General features: G+C 40.2%; 2 protein-coding genes across 3 annotated transcripts in view; one reads left to right on the top strand and one right to left on the bottom strand.

The window, feature by feature from the left end:
• Positions 1-9,610, top strand: part of stag1a (stromal antigen 1a) — a 56,663-nt gene extending 47,053 nt beyond the window's left edge. Inside the window, exons 18-32 of the mRNA XM_046062799.1 lie at positions 37-330; positions 816-886; positions 1,185-1,353; positions 2,579-2,671; positions 3,038-3,212; positions 3,371-3,510; positions 4,071-4,172; positions 4,297-4,445; positions 5,185-5,313; positions 5,436-5,638; positions 5,764-5,932; positions 6,191-6,307; positions 6,526-6,640; positions 6,773-6,853; positions 7,947-9,610. Coding sequence (XP_045918755.1) covers positions 37-330; positions 816-886; positions 1,185-1,353; positions 2,579-2,671; positions 3,038-3,212; positions 3,371-3,510; positions 4,071-4,172; positions 4,297-4,445; positions 5,185-5,313; positions 5,436-5,638; positions 5,764-5,932; positions 6,191-6,307; positions 6,526-6,640; positions 6,773-6,853; positions 7,947-7,970 — 2,031 coding nt within the window. The 3' untranslated portion in view covers positions 7,971-9,610. The remainder of the gene's footprint in view (positions 1-36; positions 331-815; positions 887-1,184; positions 1,354-2,578; positions 2,672-3,037; positions 3,213-3,370; positions 3,511-4,070; positions 4,173-4,296; positions 4,446-5,184; positions 5,314-5,435; positions 5,639-5,763; positions 5,933-6,190; positions 6,308-6,525; positions 6,641-6,772; positions 6,854-7,946) is intronic.
• A 338-nt stretch (positions 9,611-9,948) lies between these two features.
• Positions 9,949-17,800, bottom strand: pccb (propionyl-CoA carboxylase subunit beta). 2 transcript variants are annotated; one of them, XM_046062596.1, is made up of 16 exons: positions 17,626-17,800; positions 15,420-15,680; positions 14,366-14,485; positions 14,176-14,244; positions 14,007-14,063; positions 13,722-13,835; positions 13,341-13,451; positions 13,002-13,110; positions 12,564-12,684; positions 12,377-12,458; positions 12,159-12,282; positions 11,845-11,952; positions 11,399-11,499; positions 11,158-11,256; positions 10,973-11,072; positions 9,949-10,845 (listed from the first exon to the last, which is right to left on the bottom strand). In XM_046062596.1, the coding sequence occupies exons 2-16, from the start codon at positions 15,663-15,665 to the stop codon at positions 10,724-10,726; spliced, it is 1,683 nt and encodes a 560-aa protein (XP_045918552.1). In that variant the 5' UTR covers positions 15,666-15,680; positions 17,626-17,800; the 3' UTR covers positions 9,949-10,723. The 2 variants fall into 2 exon arrangements, with proteins under 2 accessions (XP_045918552.1, XP_045918553.1); XM_046062597.1 differs by lacking the exon at positions 15,420-15,680 and having other exon boundaries at positions 17,626-17,799.
• Between the last annotated feature and the right edge of the window lie 35 nt (positions 17,801-17,835).

Raw genomic sequence — 17,835 nt, 5'->3', positions numbered from 1 at the left:
TATATAATTCCCGCCTCTCCATCTCCTCATCCACAGTACCAGGCAGACTCTGAGAAGGTAGCCAACCTGCTGCAGATCCCTCAGTTCTTTGACCTGGACGTGTACAGCGCTGGGCGCATGGAGAAGCACCTGGACGCCTTGCTAAAGCAGATCCGGTTGGTGGTGGAGAAGCACATCGAGATGGATGTGCTCGAGGCCTGCAGCAAGACCTACAGCATCCTCTGCTCTGAGGAGTACACCATCATGAACCGTGTGGACATCGCCCGCTCACAGCTCATCGACGAGATGACGGATCGCTTCACACACTCTGTGGAAGAGCTTCTGCAGGAGGTATGACGGGAAGAGCAGCAGGTGTTTGTTGGAAAGGGATGGGTGAAAATAGTCATGTGGATGTATTTATTATTCATAATGTCATTAAGGGGTCCATAGCTTTTTAATTTAGTCCCAAGCTACACATGAACATGTGTGGGTGATTAGAAATATGCAGTTGTGAGGTGTCCTGATGTACTGGTGGTTAAGACACATGAATATAACAAGCCATATCACTCCCCACTCCCAATTTTTCCCGTCTGTATCTCCACTGTCACTATGAAATGATGCCCCAAAATCTTTATTTGATTTGATTTATAAATCTATGAAGATATATATCAATTTCAAATTTGTTGTGCCAGGCCCAAATGTAGGCGCAAAAATACAAATTAAAGAGAATCATAATACTTACATGTCTAGGGTTAGTGTTTATTCCATGTGTTTAGGTTAAAGGCAGAAATATTAGTCTAGCCTTTGTGTGCTAAAAGGTGTTTGTTACACTACAGGCTGAGGAGGCCGATGATGACGATATCTACAATGTTTTATCGACTCTCAAGAGACTCACAGCCTTCCACAAGTAAGACTCTCTCCTTACTTTTTACTTACCATCCGTTTAGCTTCACTAAAATATTATTTTCATTATTGATTAATGTTCTGATTGTTTTCTCAAGTAATCATTTAGTATTTATCACAAAATATCAGAAAATAGTGAATAGTCCAAGGTGATGGCAAAGGCTAACACTCCAAAACATCCATACCACATCAAAACTTGTAAATTGTAAAACTGACTGAAAGCACTGGATAAAAACTTCCACTAAATAAACTTGATTAATCAGTGAAATGTAATGTGTTTTCCCTCTTGTTTCCTGCCTTAGTGCCCACGACTTGACGCGGTGGGACTTATTTGGGAATTGCTACCGGCTGCTGAAGGCGGGCATCGAGCAGGGCTCCATGCCGGAGCAGATAGCTGTCCAGGCCCTGCAGTGTTCCCACTACTCCATCCTCTGGCAGCTGGTCAAGATCACAGAGGGGGCACCCAGCAAGGTGCTCGACTCACCTCACTGACAGAGATTTGAACACAGCATTTATCCTCAGTCAGGGGCTTAAGACTGCTGTGTCTGAGCATCGGTGACCCAGAGGGACAGGAGCTTATCTGTATTTCTGCTGAGAAGGGCAGCTTAGGTGTGAAAATTAATCTCACGATCGGACATGATGCTTACTACCGAATCAGGGGCTTACCCCCAATCTATTTGATTTAACACTTAAACACTGCACAGCGGCAGAAGATCAGGCTGTTATTTTGTGGAAGACTGAAGGCCAAACCTCCAAGACAGTTTAACCCCTAATTCACTGCTGGGGAATATTTTGCCTCTCCTACAGCGCAACATTTCAAGTTGAAAGATGGTCTTTTTTAACTCAAGTTCAGTATTTCTGCACTCTGACCTACAGTAGCCTAAATATTCTGCATGTGCGTCCATTATTATTATTATTATTATTATTATTATTGTCTTTTTTAATTATTCACTATTAACTAATGATGCAACTACTGATAGTTTTCTTAATTAACTGATGAAGTGTTTGGTCTATTAGTCAAAGGCAAGTTTATTTGTAAGAAGAACGCCTAAGAAAATGAACAAATATTAATTTGTTTAATATTCATTTATTCATATTTAAGACATCTAAATTTTTGGCATTTTCGCTTAAAAAATTACTTAAATGATGAATTGTCAGTTGTTGCCAATTAATTATCTATCAGATCCAAGCAGCCAAAATTAGTATATTAGTATGTAACATGCACTGAGTAGTAGTAGGTAATAGTTTTAACACCTTTTCTTTTGAAATCAGAAACATGTCATTTAGAAGCATTTTTAGGGATTTATTGGTTGCTGATGCATTATAACAGCATCACCACTGACCATTAATATTTAAATTATTCAGAATAACAATTCCTGAACATGTCTCAAGAATAAAAAAAGAAAAATTGATCATTAGTTTATAAGTCTACAATGTCCCACTGTGCTCTCTGAAGCCCTTTGACAGACTCGACCAGCGTTAACACGAAGTGTATTGATTCTTCTGCCTCAATGAAGTTAGTAGATAATTAATTGAAATCATTAAAGTTTGATGACTTCTCTGGTGCAGTTAGCTAGGGCAAGACATTTAGACTGACTGATAATGCTGTTTAATATCGATTTTCTGTTAAAATGTGGCTAATGTTTGTGGTTTCTGGGGGGTGTGTGTGTGTGTGTGTGTGTGTGTGTGCGCGCAGGATGACCTTTTGGCTCTCAGGAGAGTGGTGAAGTCTTTCCTGGCTGTGTGCCAGCAGTGCCTGTCCAACGTCAACACACCAGTCAAAGAACAGGTGACAATACACACCTGACCTGCTCACACCTCCACTTTCACAAAAAAATATAAAGGATGTCATTTTTATTTATTATTGTCAGAATGTGTATGGATAACCAGTTAAAAACTAGAAACTGTGTACAGTCACAACTGTCACAGTGTTTGAGATGTTAGTAGAGCATGATTGATCAAATTTAATTTTCATTAGACGTAAAGATGAGTTTATTCTGATCTACTAGAGGGAATAGAAAGAAACTTTTTTGTTGACCCACAAAAAAAAATATTTTGACAAAACAAGCATGTTTTCTAACACAAGAAAGAAATCAGTCTTTAGTTTTGTCTTTTTATGTTATATCATAATTCCTCATTTTTGCCTCTTGTTCAGGCGTTCATGCTTCTCTGTGACCTGCTGATGATCTTCAGTCACCAGCTGACTTCTGGCGGCAGGGAGGGCCTCCAGCCACTGGTCTTCAACCCGGACAGCACTCTGCAGAACGAGCTGCTCAACTTTGTCCTGGACCACGTCTTCATCGACCAGGACGATGAGAGTCAGAGCATGGGTGAGAGAGACAGTTCTCATTGAATTACAGCTCTTACTGAATTAGATAAGCTTGAAGATAGTTTGAAAAATCAACAAAATTATTTTGTTTTGTTGAATTTGCCATTTTCCTCATCTTCTTTTGTCCTCCTGTTCATTTATCTGTCCATCTGCCTCTAGAGGGAGATGAGGAGGACGAAGCCAACAAGATCGAGGCTCTCCACAAAAGGAGAAATCTGCTTGCAGCTTTCTGCAAACTCATCATCTACGACATTGTAGACATGCCCGCTGCTGCCGACATCTTCAAACACTACATGAAGGTGGCTGTTTATCTGTACTTGACAGCAATATTGACATAATCAGCATAAAATAATAAGGCAATATGAAACATTCAGAAACCATTAAAACTGTATCTAAAGGTGATTTAAAAGATTTGAGTTGATCGCCTGCCTGATTGGGCCTTATTGCAAAAATGCAGTGTAGATTGTAGCAGTTTGTCTTAGCAATGTCTTTGATTTCTAATTATAATTTAATGATGCACTATTTTTAAGTTTGTAGTTGTTAAATGTAAAAATGAGACTGCTCTAGGATGTAGCAGATTTATCTTAGTAATCATTTTAGTTAAAAATGAATAAATCCAAAATGACAAAATAGAAGAGCAAATAACTATAAATTAAATGCATTATGGAAAAACAAGGAGCTTAAGAAGAATATTTTTTTCTTTTAAACACAAAAAAAGTAACCTAATTTGGATGTCAAATGTTGGTCACATAAGTTCTGGTTTAGATTGCAATTGTGAAAATCTGTAGATGACGTGAGATTGAATGTACTCCAGTTTGTCATCTTGCATGTTTTTAACTGTTTTGTTTTTCTGCCTCAGTATTATAATGATTATGGCGACATCATCAAGGAGACTCTGAGTAAAACCAGACAGACAGACAAGATTCTCTGTGCCAAGACACTCATCCTCAGTCTGCAGCAGGTGAGACTCTGATAAAGACAAAATTACAGGCTCCATACACAGCTGTCTGGTTTGAAATGGTGCATTCTTTAAGTGCTCTCATGTGCATAGCCACAAACACTTAGTCAATGTGTGTGTGTTGCAGCTGTTCAACGAGCTTCTGCAGGATCAGGGACCCAATTTGGACCGAACGTCGTCTCATGTCAGCGGCATCAAGGAGCTGGCCCGCCGCTTCGCGCTCACCTTCGGCCTGGATCAGATCAAAACCAGAGAGGCTGTTGCCACTCTGCACAAGTAAGACCACGAGGGCTCTTTTCTCTAGCGGGCACTAGACTGGGCTTACACCTGTAATCGGATATTTAGGGAGTTAAGAACACTTAGCTAAGATTAAAGTGAGATAAAAAGACGGTGAGGGTGTTTCCCACAACAGAATTAGAAAGTTTGCAGATGACTGTGCTACATTTTAGTGATGTGGATTTGAATCTGTAATAAAAAGGTGAATATTATGTGTAGGATTTTGATTCAGTCAGTCATGTAGAGGATTTTTAACGGTTGATTTTCTGCCATTATTATTAACACTTAACACAAATAAACCTTTTTCAAGGTGTCTGTCTAACCTAATATATTCTGAAATGTAGCTCAGGTACCTAAAATGCTGGAGTAAGCCTGACTGAAAAAAGTAAAAGCACAGACTGAGAGCAAAATAGGAAATAAATCTATTACAGATGTTTTAAAACTGAAAAGTTGATTGAGTGCGTATCTGCTCAGTACTACAGCTTCCACTCAAACTCGGGCTACCATAACATACACAGGATACTACAGGATGGGTGACATAGCCTAAATTGCTTACAAGCTGAAGAAAAGTACACTGACATCTGGTGACATATTTATATTTTAAGATTTGCTGGGAAAAGTCAATTCAACATCTAATAAATTCACACTATGACAAGAGTATGTCTTCAATGTATGGAAATATTTTCTGCTAGCAATTTATTTCCTCCCTTTCTGTCTCTGTCTTGTGCACTCATGTCAGGGATGGAATAGAGTTTGCATTTAAGTACCAGAATCCTCGAGGACCAGAGTTTCCTCCTATCAACCTGGCCTTCCTTGAGGTTCTGAGTGAATTTTCCTCCAAACTAATCCGCCAAGACAAAAAGACAGTGTAAGTACTCCCTTCCATCTTTTTTCCCCACTCTAAGACAAAAACTTAATCTTACACTTAAAACCTTCGTAATGTCATTTCACAATAAATGAATCATGCTAATATGCTGCGTGCATTCTCAGCCACTCGTACCTGGAGAAGTTTATGTCAGAGTCGATGTCGGAGCGTCGGGAGGATGTGTGGCTGCCGCTGATTTCCTACAGGAACAGCCTGCTGACCGGAGGAGACGAGGACCACATGTCTGTCACGTCGGGCTCCAGCAGCAAGACTGGCTCAGTCCGCAGCAAGAAGGGACGACCGCCTCTACACAAGAAACGCATTGAGGGTGAGACAGGTGCACAAACACAGATGAGGGTTACTCTCTATTTGGGTAGGCTTATCTGCACTGTATCCGTTACGTGAAATTGTGTTTCTGATACTATCAACTTTTCTCTGTGCGTTCGTTTTCAGAAGAGACTAGTGTGGAGGGCTCGTGGATGATGCGTAATGACACTCTTCAGACACCGGGTGCGCTGCAGACACCCCAGCTCACCTCAACAGTCCTCAGAGAGAACAGACCGGCAGAACACATGCCTGACCCGGACTCAGAACCTGGATCAGAGAACGACTACGTACACAAGTGAGTGTATACTCAGAATGAAAACATATACATTCATACACACCAACATGAAATGGTTTGTGAAGTTAAAACCAATTCATGAATTACCTTTTAAGACAGACAAGATTAGTGTCAGTCAGAATCTTCTATTTACTTCCAAATACATATTGAACTGAGTTATGTAAACCGGTGAATTACAAGTAACTGAGCCTTTATGTAATAGCAAGTACTAAGAAGTGATATCAAACTGGAGTATGTTGACCCTCTGTTTGTCTTCAGTCCTCAGATGCAGATGTCGTGGCTCGGCCAGCAGAAGATGGACGAGGTAAACAGGAAGGACCGGACGGGCATGAACTACATCAAGTCACGCAGCAATCAGGGCGTCCGGCAGACTGTGTAAGTGTGTTAAGCTTTTAAAACAGCAGCACAAACAGATGAAGCCCGGGCTTCGCAACTTCGCTATGGGTCGTGTCAGTCCGCTGTTAAATTAGAGAGCTGCAACAAACGTTTTTAATGAATAAAGAGAATAAGAAAAAAGGTAATCAGTTGGTTGTGCTGCTGCTGCTTTACTAATTGTGTTCCTTCTACTTGCTTCTTTTTTAATTTTCCATTAGCCGCGGGTTGATGGAGGATGACGCAGAGCCAATCTTCGAGGATGTGATGATGTCATCGCGGGGCCAGCTGGAGGATATGAACGAGGAGTTTGAAGACACGATGGTGATCGACCTGGTCAGTGACGATGCTTTCTCTCACCGCATTTTGAATGTGAAATTCCATTAAAGAAATAAAGATGCATCAAGAGCCCTGTCTCCATTAATTATTTTACTTCATCAAATCAATTTTGGCTTTTGTCCTTTCTAGCCGCCATCGAGGAACAGACGTGAAAGAGCAGAATTAAGACCAGACTTCTTTGACTCTGCAGCGATGATTGAGGACGAGTCGGTAAGTACATATTGACACAATATGTATCCATATTGATAATAAATTATTTAAGTCATTTAAAGCAAGAATGTAAACATTCACTGCTTCCAGCCTCTAAAATATGAGCGTCCGCTGTTTTTACTTTACTGTCCATGATAGTAAACTGAATATCTTGAGCTCTTTTCTGACCACGATACCAAGAAAATAATCTTTAGATTTGTTGATCATGTGTTGCTGCCCTATGTGTAAATTAGTCATCTTAAATCACATACAGAACTGAGTGATTTGATTGATTGAAACTGGACTTTTCATACTTTAAAGCAGTGGTCAGCAATAGACAGCCCGTGGGCCAAAGTTGGCCCGCAGCAATAATATCTGGCCCGTGGGCAGATTACTTTGATAGCGGCAAAAAATAATTATAGCGGCTGGTGCTGAAACGGATCTCAGTCATGACAGCAAAAGTCACTCACATAATCGCTTCCTCTTAAGTGATTGTGCTTACAAAATAAAAGTGTGAGAACATTTTTGCAGCAGTACTTTATGTCGTTTTTAATTGGGAGCTTTTATTTTAAAAGTTCTGCAGGAAATTCAAAAGAGTCTCTGGCTTGCTTGACACACCTCTGAAAGAGCCGTCAGAAAATGTGAGCTCGGATTCCCCTGAATGAGAAATGCAGGAATTTCCTCTGCCTGGAGATACTGAGGACGCCCATTAGTTGATGTGGACCAATCGCAGGGATGTACACACTCCTGCACATGCTTAATTGTGATATGTAATACGATCGCTTCACAATCAATTTGTTGAAAAGGGAAGAAAATAAATTCTAGCATCAAGGATTGAACACACAACCCTCTGAACCGGAGTCCTGTGCACTACCAACTGTGCTAATCACACAGTAAATGTAGGAATATAAATAGTCAATCTGACGATGGCCCGATGCCAGACTTATTTGCCGACCCCTGCTTTAAAGCCATTATGCATAGAATTTGAGCTTTTAGACTTCCAGTGCCAATATAAAAAAAAGATAGGGACAGTGATGCGTATTACTTACTGCAAGGTTGGAGTTATTTTCTGTTCAAGATTGTCTGACAGTCTCTCTCCTCTCCATTGTTCCAGGGATTCAGCATGCCCATGTTCTGATCTGAGAAGAGGCAAAGACCCTGAGATCAGGATCCACGTCAGGAGTAAACACAAGGGGTGGGGGGTGGGGGGTTGGGACATCGAACCCACATAACCTGCCAATCAAACTCTTAAGAAGAAGAAAAAAACATTGTCGAAGTACTTTTCTCTTTCTGTAAGACATGATGGAAGGATGTTTGTCAAGTGGATCTACTGATGAATCCCGCGTCGGCTGGATCTCACCTGGAAGTGTGAAGCGAGGGTCTGCTCTGTTCTTTTAGGCGGACCGGAGGATCCAGAATATTCTCCAGTATCTAGTTCGGATTATTCAAGAGCTTCATCTTGCTCCAAATCTTCCTCCTCCTCCTCTCCAGCCTGTTGGTTAAGTTCTTGTTAGCGGTATCTCTGACGGCGCTCTGGCTGCCGGCCTGAGGAGTACTCACAGTTTTTACGGTTCCCTGTTACACAGATGTACAGTTGTTTGGTTCCGCTCCCCATCAGCAGCACAGAGCAGTGTAACACTGTACAGACCCTTGCCCCCTTCTTTTGGTGTCGCACTTCGATCCGTCTGGTTAAATCCAACATAGAAGGGATCTCAATACTAAATGTACTATATATTTGCTCTTATTAACACCCACCGCCTCTCCTCTCTCTGTGCGCCATCTGAGTCCTTGTATGTGGTGGTGCTGGTGTGTGATGTGTGTAAAGTTGTGGTGGTGGTGATGATGATGATGATGGTTGAGTAGTTGCACAGGCACACAGAGGTCAACGGCTGTAGACCGACCTGGAAGAAGTGATGTTATTGTGTGTCAAAGCAAAACGAGTGTTGTCATTTGACGGTGAAGCCCACCTCCTTACCCCCCACCCCAAACTGACCCCTGACAGAAGCCCTCCCATCTCAGATCTTGGACATGTTCTGTTCACACACATGCACACACGCACGCACACACACACACACACACACACACACCCTTGAATAACTGCTTTTTGAAGTTAAAGTTTTAAAAAAAGACAATAAACATATTTTGAATTCTGTAGCTTTAGTACTAAAGTTTTAAATCAAGTGTGTTTCTGTTTTTGTCGGATGTTTGTACAGCTTTTTCTTGAATATGTATCTTGTTTGTTGCCAAATTGTGGCCTACATACTTACAGTATATTCCAGCCCCTTCCCCCTACACCTGAAACTCATATCCAACGGTTACCAAGTTCAGATTGTTGCTGTGGGGTACCAGATTTTAAGCGCTGTATGGTCTGATTGTAATCGTTTCACAGTTCAGTATTACAGCAGATTATCTCTTAGGTTTGTTCATTTTACAGGTCAAATCAAGTTAAGTTTTTCACCTGCCTACAGTGTTAACTGATCCAAGAAGCTGACGATTTGTTGTTACCATTGTTCATATCCAGTGCAGTGATGGATCTCTGTCTGACAGATTAGTTTGAATGTGTTTTGAATGTTTCCAGCCATATCGTCGTTCACCCACCGTTTGTTTATCAATCATTTACCTTTCTCTTGGCTGGCTTGGCAGTCCTGTAAATATCAGAGACAATTGGATCTTTTCTGCAGTGCAGTTGACATCAGTTGCCCTAAAATACTCTAAATCCCTGTTTTTTTTCTGTGAACCTAAATTCTTTTTAATAAAATAAAATCTGTAATCAATTTATGGCCCAGTGTTTGTGTGCCTTTGTTTCAGTTTCAAAATAGTTGACAGCTGCAGTTTTTCATCAAAAACTTTGACAGCATTTTCATAGTAGATTATAACTGTGTAGAGCTTGACAGTTCCTTTTTGACATTGGAAATTTAATTGCTTGAAATTTATCTGAATATTTAAGAGTTTCACTGACATTTTAGTTGGTACCTTCAAATCACTCAGCGGACAAAGCTGCCACTTATTTTAAACCACCTGATTTTATCCTTACAACAAGGGATTATAGCGACATCATATTGACTACAGAAACTATTGCATTGGTAAAAGTAAAGAAAACACACTTGGTAACTGTATTAAGTCCAATGATTTATTTTACAAATGGCAGGGCAGAGCCTGCCTCAGAGAAAAGGCACAGTTCCAGATTGTAAGGATGACTAAATGTAGGACATGAAACACGGAGTGCGTATGAAAGCGCAAACTACTGCTGTACACACCAGAAACCTAAAGAACTAAATACAGTACGTTGACAACTATGGAAACATTACATGACAACAGACAGCATGTTTGCATTTTCCACTACAACTATCTTGTTGACAATTGCTTGTGTTTTCTTAAATTGCATTCAGTCTGCCCTTTCAAATACAATTCTGTTTTCAAAACATCACATCAGACCAACAACAGTGACCAATATGGTCCCCACTGCCATGACGATTACCTTAAAATGTGTGACCAATGTATTATTCCATTCAGGTACTGTAGAATGTTATAGAATTTTCCTATTAATAGCTTGCATATTAGTGATAAAAATGTAAAGATACACATGCTGATTTTGTTTACAGAGCACCAATAGTTCCCCCAAATCCAGTCACAGCTGGAGGCTGATGTTTTAAAATAGTTTATATATTAAATATAAATTTGGGACTGCTATTAAGCACTTACAAAATCAGGGCGTTCTTTACTTCTTTCAGCGGAGTGGTGAATGACAGTTAAATATGACAACAGAAGTGTGCTTGGCAGGCAAGTCGTCATCACATGGTACCACTGCAGTTTGAATGCAAAGACAATATGAAGAAAATCCCACAGTGCCTTTAAATAGTGTTAATGTAGTAACAGTTTGGGTGTGCTGCTTCACAGAGGAATGTTGGCGTGTTTCTTCCAGGGGTTGATCTGCTTCTTGCTGGCCAACACCTCTAGATCTCTGCAGATCTTCTTGCGAGTGCTCGACGGCTCTATGATGTCATCCACAAAACCTAAACCGAACATTTGGCCAGTCAGAAAGAGAAGTGTATAATGTATTATATACTGGTGCATGCAATTTAAGCATCTGTAAGGATGAGGGTGGACGATATTTTGGAGAGCTATAACGTGAGAAAGTACCTCTGACAGCAGCGGGGAAGGGGTTGGCGAATTTCTCCACGTATTCAGCCTCGGCCTCAGCCTGGTTCTCCTTTCCTCTGAAGATAATCTGAACAGCACCCTGAGAAAGAAAGAAAACAGAATATACCTACTGTCAAATCAAAAGTAAAGGAAAGCAGGAGACACAAAAATGAGTGTGATTGTACCTTGGCACCCATGACGGCAACCTCAGCTGAGGGCCAGGCGTAGTTCACATCTCCTCTCAAGTGTTTGGAGCTCATTACGTCATAGGCTCCTCCGTAAGCCTTGGATACACAGACACGTTGAGTCATATGTCTTATGTACATAGTGTACAACATTTATTCTGACTCTCATTCTTTCACTTTGAGATTTTCTTTTCTCATTTTGTACACACACACACACACACACACACACACACACACACACCTTTCTGGTGATAATGGTTATCTTCGGGACAGTGGCCTCTGCGAAGGCAAAAAGCAGTTTGGCTCCGTGTCTGATAATGCCTCCATACTCCTGAGCAGTACCTGTTGACGGCCATCACAAAAGTTGTACATATGAAGTAGCCCAGTTTTTGGCTCATGTGTATAGATCACAATATAGCAAGGTCAGGCAATAATTATGAGTATCCTAGTTAAGATACCTGGCTTACTACCATATCAAAATGTGTTACTGTAGTATGTATTTAATAGCTGGCAGACAAATTTCCTACTTTTTGTGCAAGCCAATCTGCGACCAAGAGTCAACCGGTAGACAAAAACATTCTGCTAAATGTATTATTCATGGCATCATAGGTCAGTACCCTAACCTGATGAAGATGTAAAATATAGAGTATTTCCAGTATTTATTTATTCTAGATTTCCAAAGAATACCTGGCAGGAAGCCCGGCACATCCACAAAGGTGATGATGGGAATATTGAAAGCATCACAGAAGCGTACAAAGCGGGCTCCCTTCACTGAGGAGTTGATGTCCAAACAACCTGATAAACGAGAACAGCATGATTAAAACACACCAAGTGTAAATTATAAATCAACTGACAATGCCTTTGTTCCCAACTTATTTTCTCCCTTTTTGGGACTTGCTTTGTTTGCGTATATAATTTTTAAAAAGGGACAATTATCTAATTCACACAACATCCCTTTTCATTGCTGCTCTTACTTTTGGCCCTTCAATTATTTTACTCACCAGAAGCCACTTTGGGCTGGTTACCCACGATGCCTACAGTGCGTCCGTTCATGCGAGCAAATCCAACCACAATGTTTTTGGCGTAGCTGGGCATGATCTCAAAGAAGTCCCTCTCATCCACTATCTGAACATATGCATGAAGAAAGGAAACTTTTAGTTGTGGAAATGAGATGAGGTTCCACATATAAGAGTGGAAAGGTGTTTGTTAGTGCACATACTGTTTGAATGATGTCCAACATGTCATAGGCTTTAGTCGTCTCAAACGGGACGATGGTGTCCAATGAAGGTACCAGACGATCGCTAAAAAAGGAGTGCGATGTCAGGCATGAGTTAGATTAAAAACATGTCCCGATAAGAACAGGTGATCGGTTGTTCTGTAAAATGGAGGTAAAGGTGATTGGTTACCTAGGGTCGTGGCACTCCCTGATGGGGGCGGGATCCTGATTGCTCAGCGGCAGGAAGTTGAAGAATTCTCGCAGGTGGAGCAAGGCTTCGACGTCATTCTCAAATGCATGGTGAGCCACTCCTGGGTAGAAGACATGAGACACGTTTAAGACCTTAAAGACAATATTTTAACTCAAACAATCTCAGATGAGTTATTGCTCACTTTTATGTTGATGTGACCAGTAATCCTGGATCAGCTTTCATACACTCAAAAGCTGTTAGAAATATGGCAATAGGACGTAAACCAAAGGCAGGATGCTGGTAAACAGAGCCAGTGGCTACTACAGCTTAACATTTCACATGACAAAAGCACCATGAGATTGATTTTGGAAGGAAACTCAACTCAACAAAGCAAAACAAGAAAATCAGGAGCGATGTAGCTTTTACAAACTAACTGACCAGACACGGTGGTGTGCGTTTTGGCTCCACCGAGCTCCTCCTGAGTCACGTCTTCATTGGTGACAGACTTCACAACATCAGGTCCTGTGATGAACAGGTATGATGTGTCCTATACACACACACACACGTGCGCACAGCTGTGAGAATACAATCTTAGAAACGGGTATGCTTACTTAATTTGCAGAAAAGCTAAAATTAAAAGAATGCTGACACTTTACAAACACTGAAACATTTGATTTTGCATCACTGCTGTGGCTAAAAATGAAAGACAGTGTTGATTATAAGATGATTAGTTAATATAAAAAAATGGATTTTAGCTGTCTTTGTGCAGCTCTTTACCTTAACCATGAAGGTAAAATCTGTCAGGGCGGGCGAGTACACAGCTCCCCCTGCACATGGACCCATGATGAGGGATATCTGAGGGACAACTCCTGAAGCCAACACGTTCCTCTTGAAAAGGAGAATGTTTTGTTTTTACTTAACTTTACTTACTTACTTTACCTTATAGAGTCTAACAACCTTAAACCTCCACCCATATGTATTTCAAAATGTTAACATTGGGAATATGTTAAATACACAAAAGTGTGTGGTGCTTATAGTGTCTGCTACTCAACCCAGAACGTATGTATTATTTTAAGTATAATGTACATGTATTGAGTATAATTAAGATTTCAATGAATGAGCAGGGTCGTACAAAGACTCTTTACAAAATAACCACACCAGAAATATATCTGCATATCCAGCCAGTGACTCCACTCCTTCCTGGATGCGAGCTCCTCCAGAGTCGTTCAACCCAATGACCGGGGCTCCAACTGTCATGGCCTGATCCATAATCTGAGCACAGAATATTTATATGTTGAACATTCAAATGAGTATTTGAACAGTCTGAGATCAAATAAGAAGAAGCATAAACAAAATTCAAGCACACCCACAGACATTAAGTCTCATTGTCAACAAGGACTTTTTACTGAGGGAAAAAGACTCTCAGTATCTCAGTTTTTTTACCTTACAGATCTTCTGTGCATGAGCTCCAGACAGACTGCCGCCAAACACTGTGAAGTCCTGAAAGAAAACAGAAAAGGGCAAGATGAAAAAAATATTATACAGGTGAAACCAAGCTGCTGCTGTGTACTGCCACAATGTAGTATTGTTACAGTATAATTACACATTATACCTGACTGAATACATAAACCAGCCTGCCATTGATCCTGCCTCGGCCTGTCACAACGCTGTCACCCGGGAACTATGACAGAGAGAGAAAAATATCAAGACAATTAATATTTTAAACCCCAGAAGAAGAAACGTTTCCAGTGTATAAAGCATGATGTTGCGGAGTTGTGGCCTGTGTGCGCCCTCCCTGTTACCTTGTTTCTATCCTGCTCCATGTTGAAGTCAGAGCAGCGATGCTCAACGAACATGTCCGACTCCACAAAGGACTCGGGGTCCAGCAGGAGCTCCACTCGCTCCCTGGCTGTCAGCTTACCCTGCAATACATAACACTGAGTTACTACACATTTACTTGAATTGAAGAACACTACACTACAGTTGCTTGTTCCGACGACACAATACATATTTGTCACTCATTAGAGATTTTGCCATACTCCTTTTAATGTGGAACCTATCCCTTTAATGTCTCTGGGTGTATTAGTCTATTGTGGCCAATGCTGTCTATTGTTCAGAAGGGCTGCTGTATGGCAATACTTAATTTTATATGAGTTTAGTACCTGGATTTGTTAGGTATTTAATTTACATTCCAGTCTGTGTTTCCCCTAAATATTTTCTCAGCTGTTTTTCAAAAATAATGTACTATATACCATTTATTTAAATATCATAGTATTAAATAACCCATGATCTACAGAGGGTTTTGTTGATATCACCTACTTCTATAGGTTTACTGACCAAGTTACATCTATGGATTTCACTGAGCAAAACAGCACAACATCTGACCATCCCTCCAACTATTACATTAATTTGTGCAAACAAATCAGGACTGGTCATAACCAGAAAGAACGTTATTATTATAGTGAAATAGGTCACATGTCAAGTTGTCTGACTTTCGTCCTTCACATTGGGCTATGGACACTGCAATTTTATCATTTTTATCAGAGTTAAAATCTGCCAAGTGGAACTTCTGCATGAAGTTGTTAGAGGATTAATTCTTTGCTCAAGGGCACTGGGGATCAGCCAGGTGGATGTTCAACATAGGACATTCCTGAAAGTGCCACTGAGAGTTAGAAGTTAAAGACTCCAGCAGTAAGTTAACCGTTGACTTGGAGCCCATGCGCCACGCATTGCACACCTCAACTAACGTTACTCTAGCTGTCATGTATTTGAAGCTTTAAGTCATTTAAACGCACACATGCTAGCGTAAATGCAGGTGAACATAAAAGAAAGTAAGTCAATTTTAGCTGACTTTACCCTTTTGTGTTGTGCATCTATTCTCTTCTGACCTCCCCCGACTAGCGCCGCCTTCCGTTTCTTGTCAATCCTCTCCTTTACGGAGAGGTGGCTGACGGAATACCAGCGGCAGTCCCGTAGCAGGTTCGTCTGCGGCACTGCGGCAGCGACTGCGCCATGTTTTACTGGCGCTAAACTCCTGTAAGATATCCTCAAACCGTTTATTAGTCCGCAGCTGCTTCGAGCCACACTGAAAGCCGCCATCATTGCCCTGCGTGTTCTCTGGTGACAGCGGGCAGGAAATGAAAGACAGAATTTTGAGCCAATACCAAATGGGGGCGAGCTCTCATAACCAATAAGAAAGAAGGAAAACGAAGCATGGTATAATGGGCGGGACCTCGAGGGGAACAAGTTTTCCTGTAGTTCGCCGAAGGCTGAAATATGAAAGTCAAGCTATTAGGATAAGTTTTCCCTGAATTTAGCGTTTCCGGTTGGCCTCTTTCTCAGTTAGGGGTCTCTGTCACTACTTATCAATACTCAACCCCTAATATTCCCCGAAAATGCACGTGAATATAACAACTTGATCGACAGAGCCTGTTGGCGACCCGGAGGTAAGGACTGCCTGACAGTTCTAAAATAGGGCAAAATAATGACCGTGCATAATGTGTTGATTTTCACGACAAGCATTCAATTACTTACTGGCCCTCTTATATAAGAGTAATATGTTGACCTGTAGAACCCTATGTAATATGTGTTATAATTATGACTTAAACATATTTATCTGTATAAAGGCGAGGTTATAAGCAGACCAGATATTGCATAAGAAAATAGTCTGGGAAACAACTACATTTCTAGGATCACTGTCCACGGGAAGTAGCCTACTGCCTCAACTGAATAGCACAATATACACATAGACATATAATACAAAAACGTTCTCAACTGTACCTGACTTAATTCTGCATTGAAGAACATAGTGTCATTCACAGGGTAGGAGGAGCAGTTTGTAATCTTTTAGTCATTTGACAACATGTGAGTTTTTAGTCCTAAAAAAGTGAAGGTCTTGGCCTTGGAAAAAGTAGTTTGACAAAAATATCTTTACTCAAGGTCCACCGTACCTGAGATGCGGTAGGAAAAAATGGTAAGTGTACCTTTCACCATGCCTTCAATGGCTATTACTAATTGTAAACACTGCAGTAATAGAATAATAAAAAAATTGTTGAGGAAAACGGAGAGAGAAAAAAGATTTTACTTAATTTTACTCATGCATATTTGTTGAAAAAAAAGATTATATCATAATTGTAACAACTTTGTTAGCTGGCCCACTGTTTGGCAAGTGTTTTCCATGTTCTGACCATAAAGACTAGTTTAAAACCACAATTAACCATTTGGTTTCTTCAGCTTTCAGTCAGGATCAAAAATCAGCCTTTAAACTTGAAAGAATTAATGATTTGACATTTATTGTGAGAATTAGCAATATGGAATTATATGATTTTTTTTTTATCATGATAACATCTTTGGCCATATTGCCCAGCCTAGGCCAAGTTACCCTAAAACTGTACAAATTAATACTGTACAAATTACAATTACTTTTCCAAATGTATTACTTTTATTGTGTCAGACACACATACCCATAGTTATTACACTGGACCTTATAGTGCAATACTTCACATTATGTGCAGTATTATCTGTTTTAATACTTAATGTGCAGTGTTTTCTGTTTTAATATTCATTGTGCAATATGCTTTGAGGATTTCTTTTAAGGATTTGTAATCCATTCCACATCAATCCTACCAGTACTTATTATTACTGGGCTACTACTATTTATTCACTACTTCTGTTCATCATTACATACTGTTAATAATGTAAATATTGTACATATCCACACTCTCCTTCATATTTTTTATTTATATCTTATATTTATGTACTTCTTTACTTACCAACTTTCTATTATTATTTCTATTCCTTTATGCCTTGATGTGCAATGTTTGCAACTGTGTCACAACAATTTCCCCTCCTCCATCTATGCTCCAAGTTTTTCTAATTTCTGATTATTCCATGCTAATAAATTAATAGAACTGACACAGACAATTCAGTAAACAACAGAATAAAAATGGATGTAAGCCTATTCACTTTTGATATTTTCTATAATAATAGCAACCACACAGTCAGTGGCACCAACACTTGCAACCTGATATTCAGTGTTTGTTGTTAGTTGAGTTTCACCCACCAGCTGCGGTCTGGAACTGGTAAAAGCTGATGATATAGCTCGATGGTTCGATCCTAATTCAAGTCAGTCTCATTTCTTACACTCTTCTTGAAATAATTGAGTAATTACTACTTTTAATTGGCAAGTTGTTGTGTTGGTTATGGCAGCAAGTAAAGAAAGTGTGTGTGGTGTGTATTGTTCAGAGTAGAATGTGATCCCTTCGTACACTAC

The sequence above is a fragment of the Micropterus dolomieu genome, linkage group LG11, assembly GCF_021292245.1.
Source record: "Micropterus dolomieu isolate WLL.071019.BEF.003 ecotype Adirondacks linkage group LG11, ASM2129224v1, whole genome shotgun sequence".
Lineage (NCBI taxonomy): Eukaryota > Metazoa > Chordata > Actinopteri > Centrarchiformes > Centrarchidae > Micropterus > Micropterus dolomieu.
Note: the sequence above shows the minus strand (reverse complement) of the source record. Positions and strands in the feature narration are given on the sequence as shown.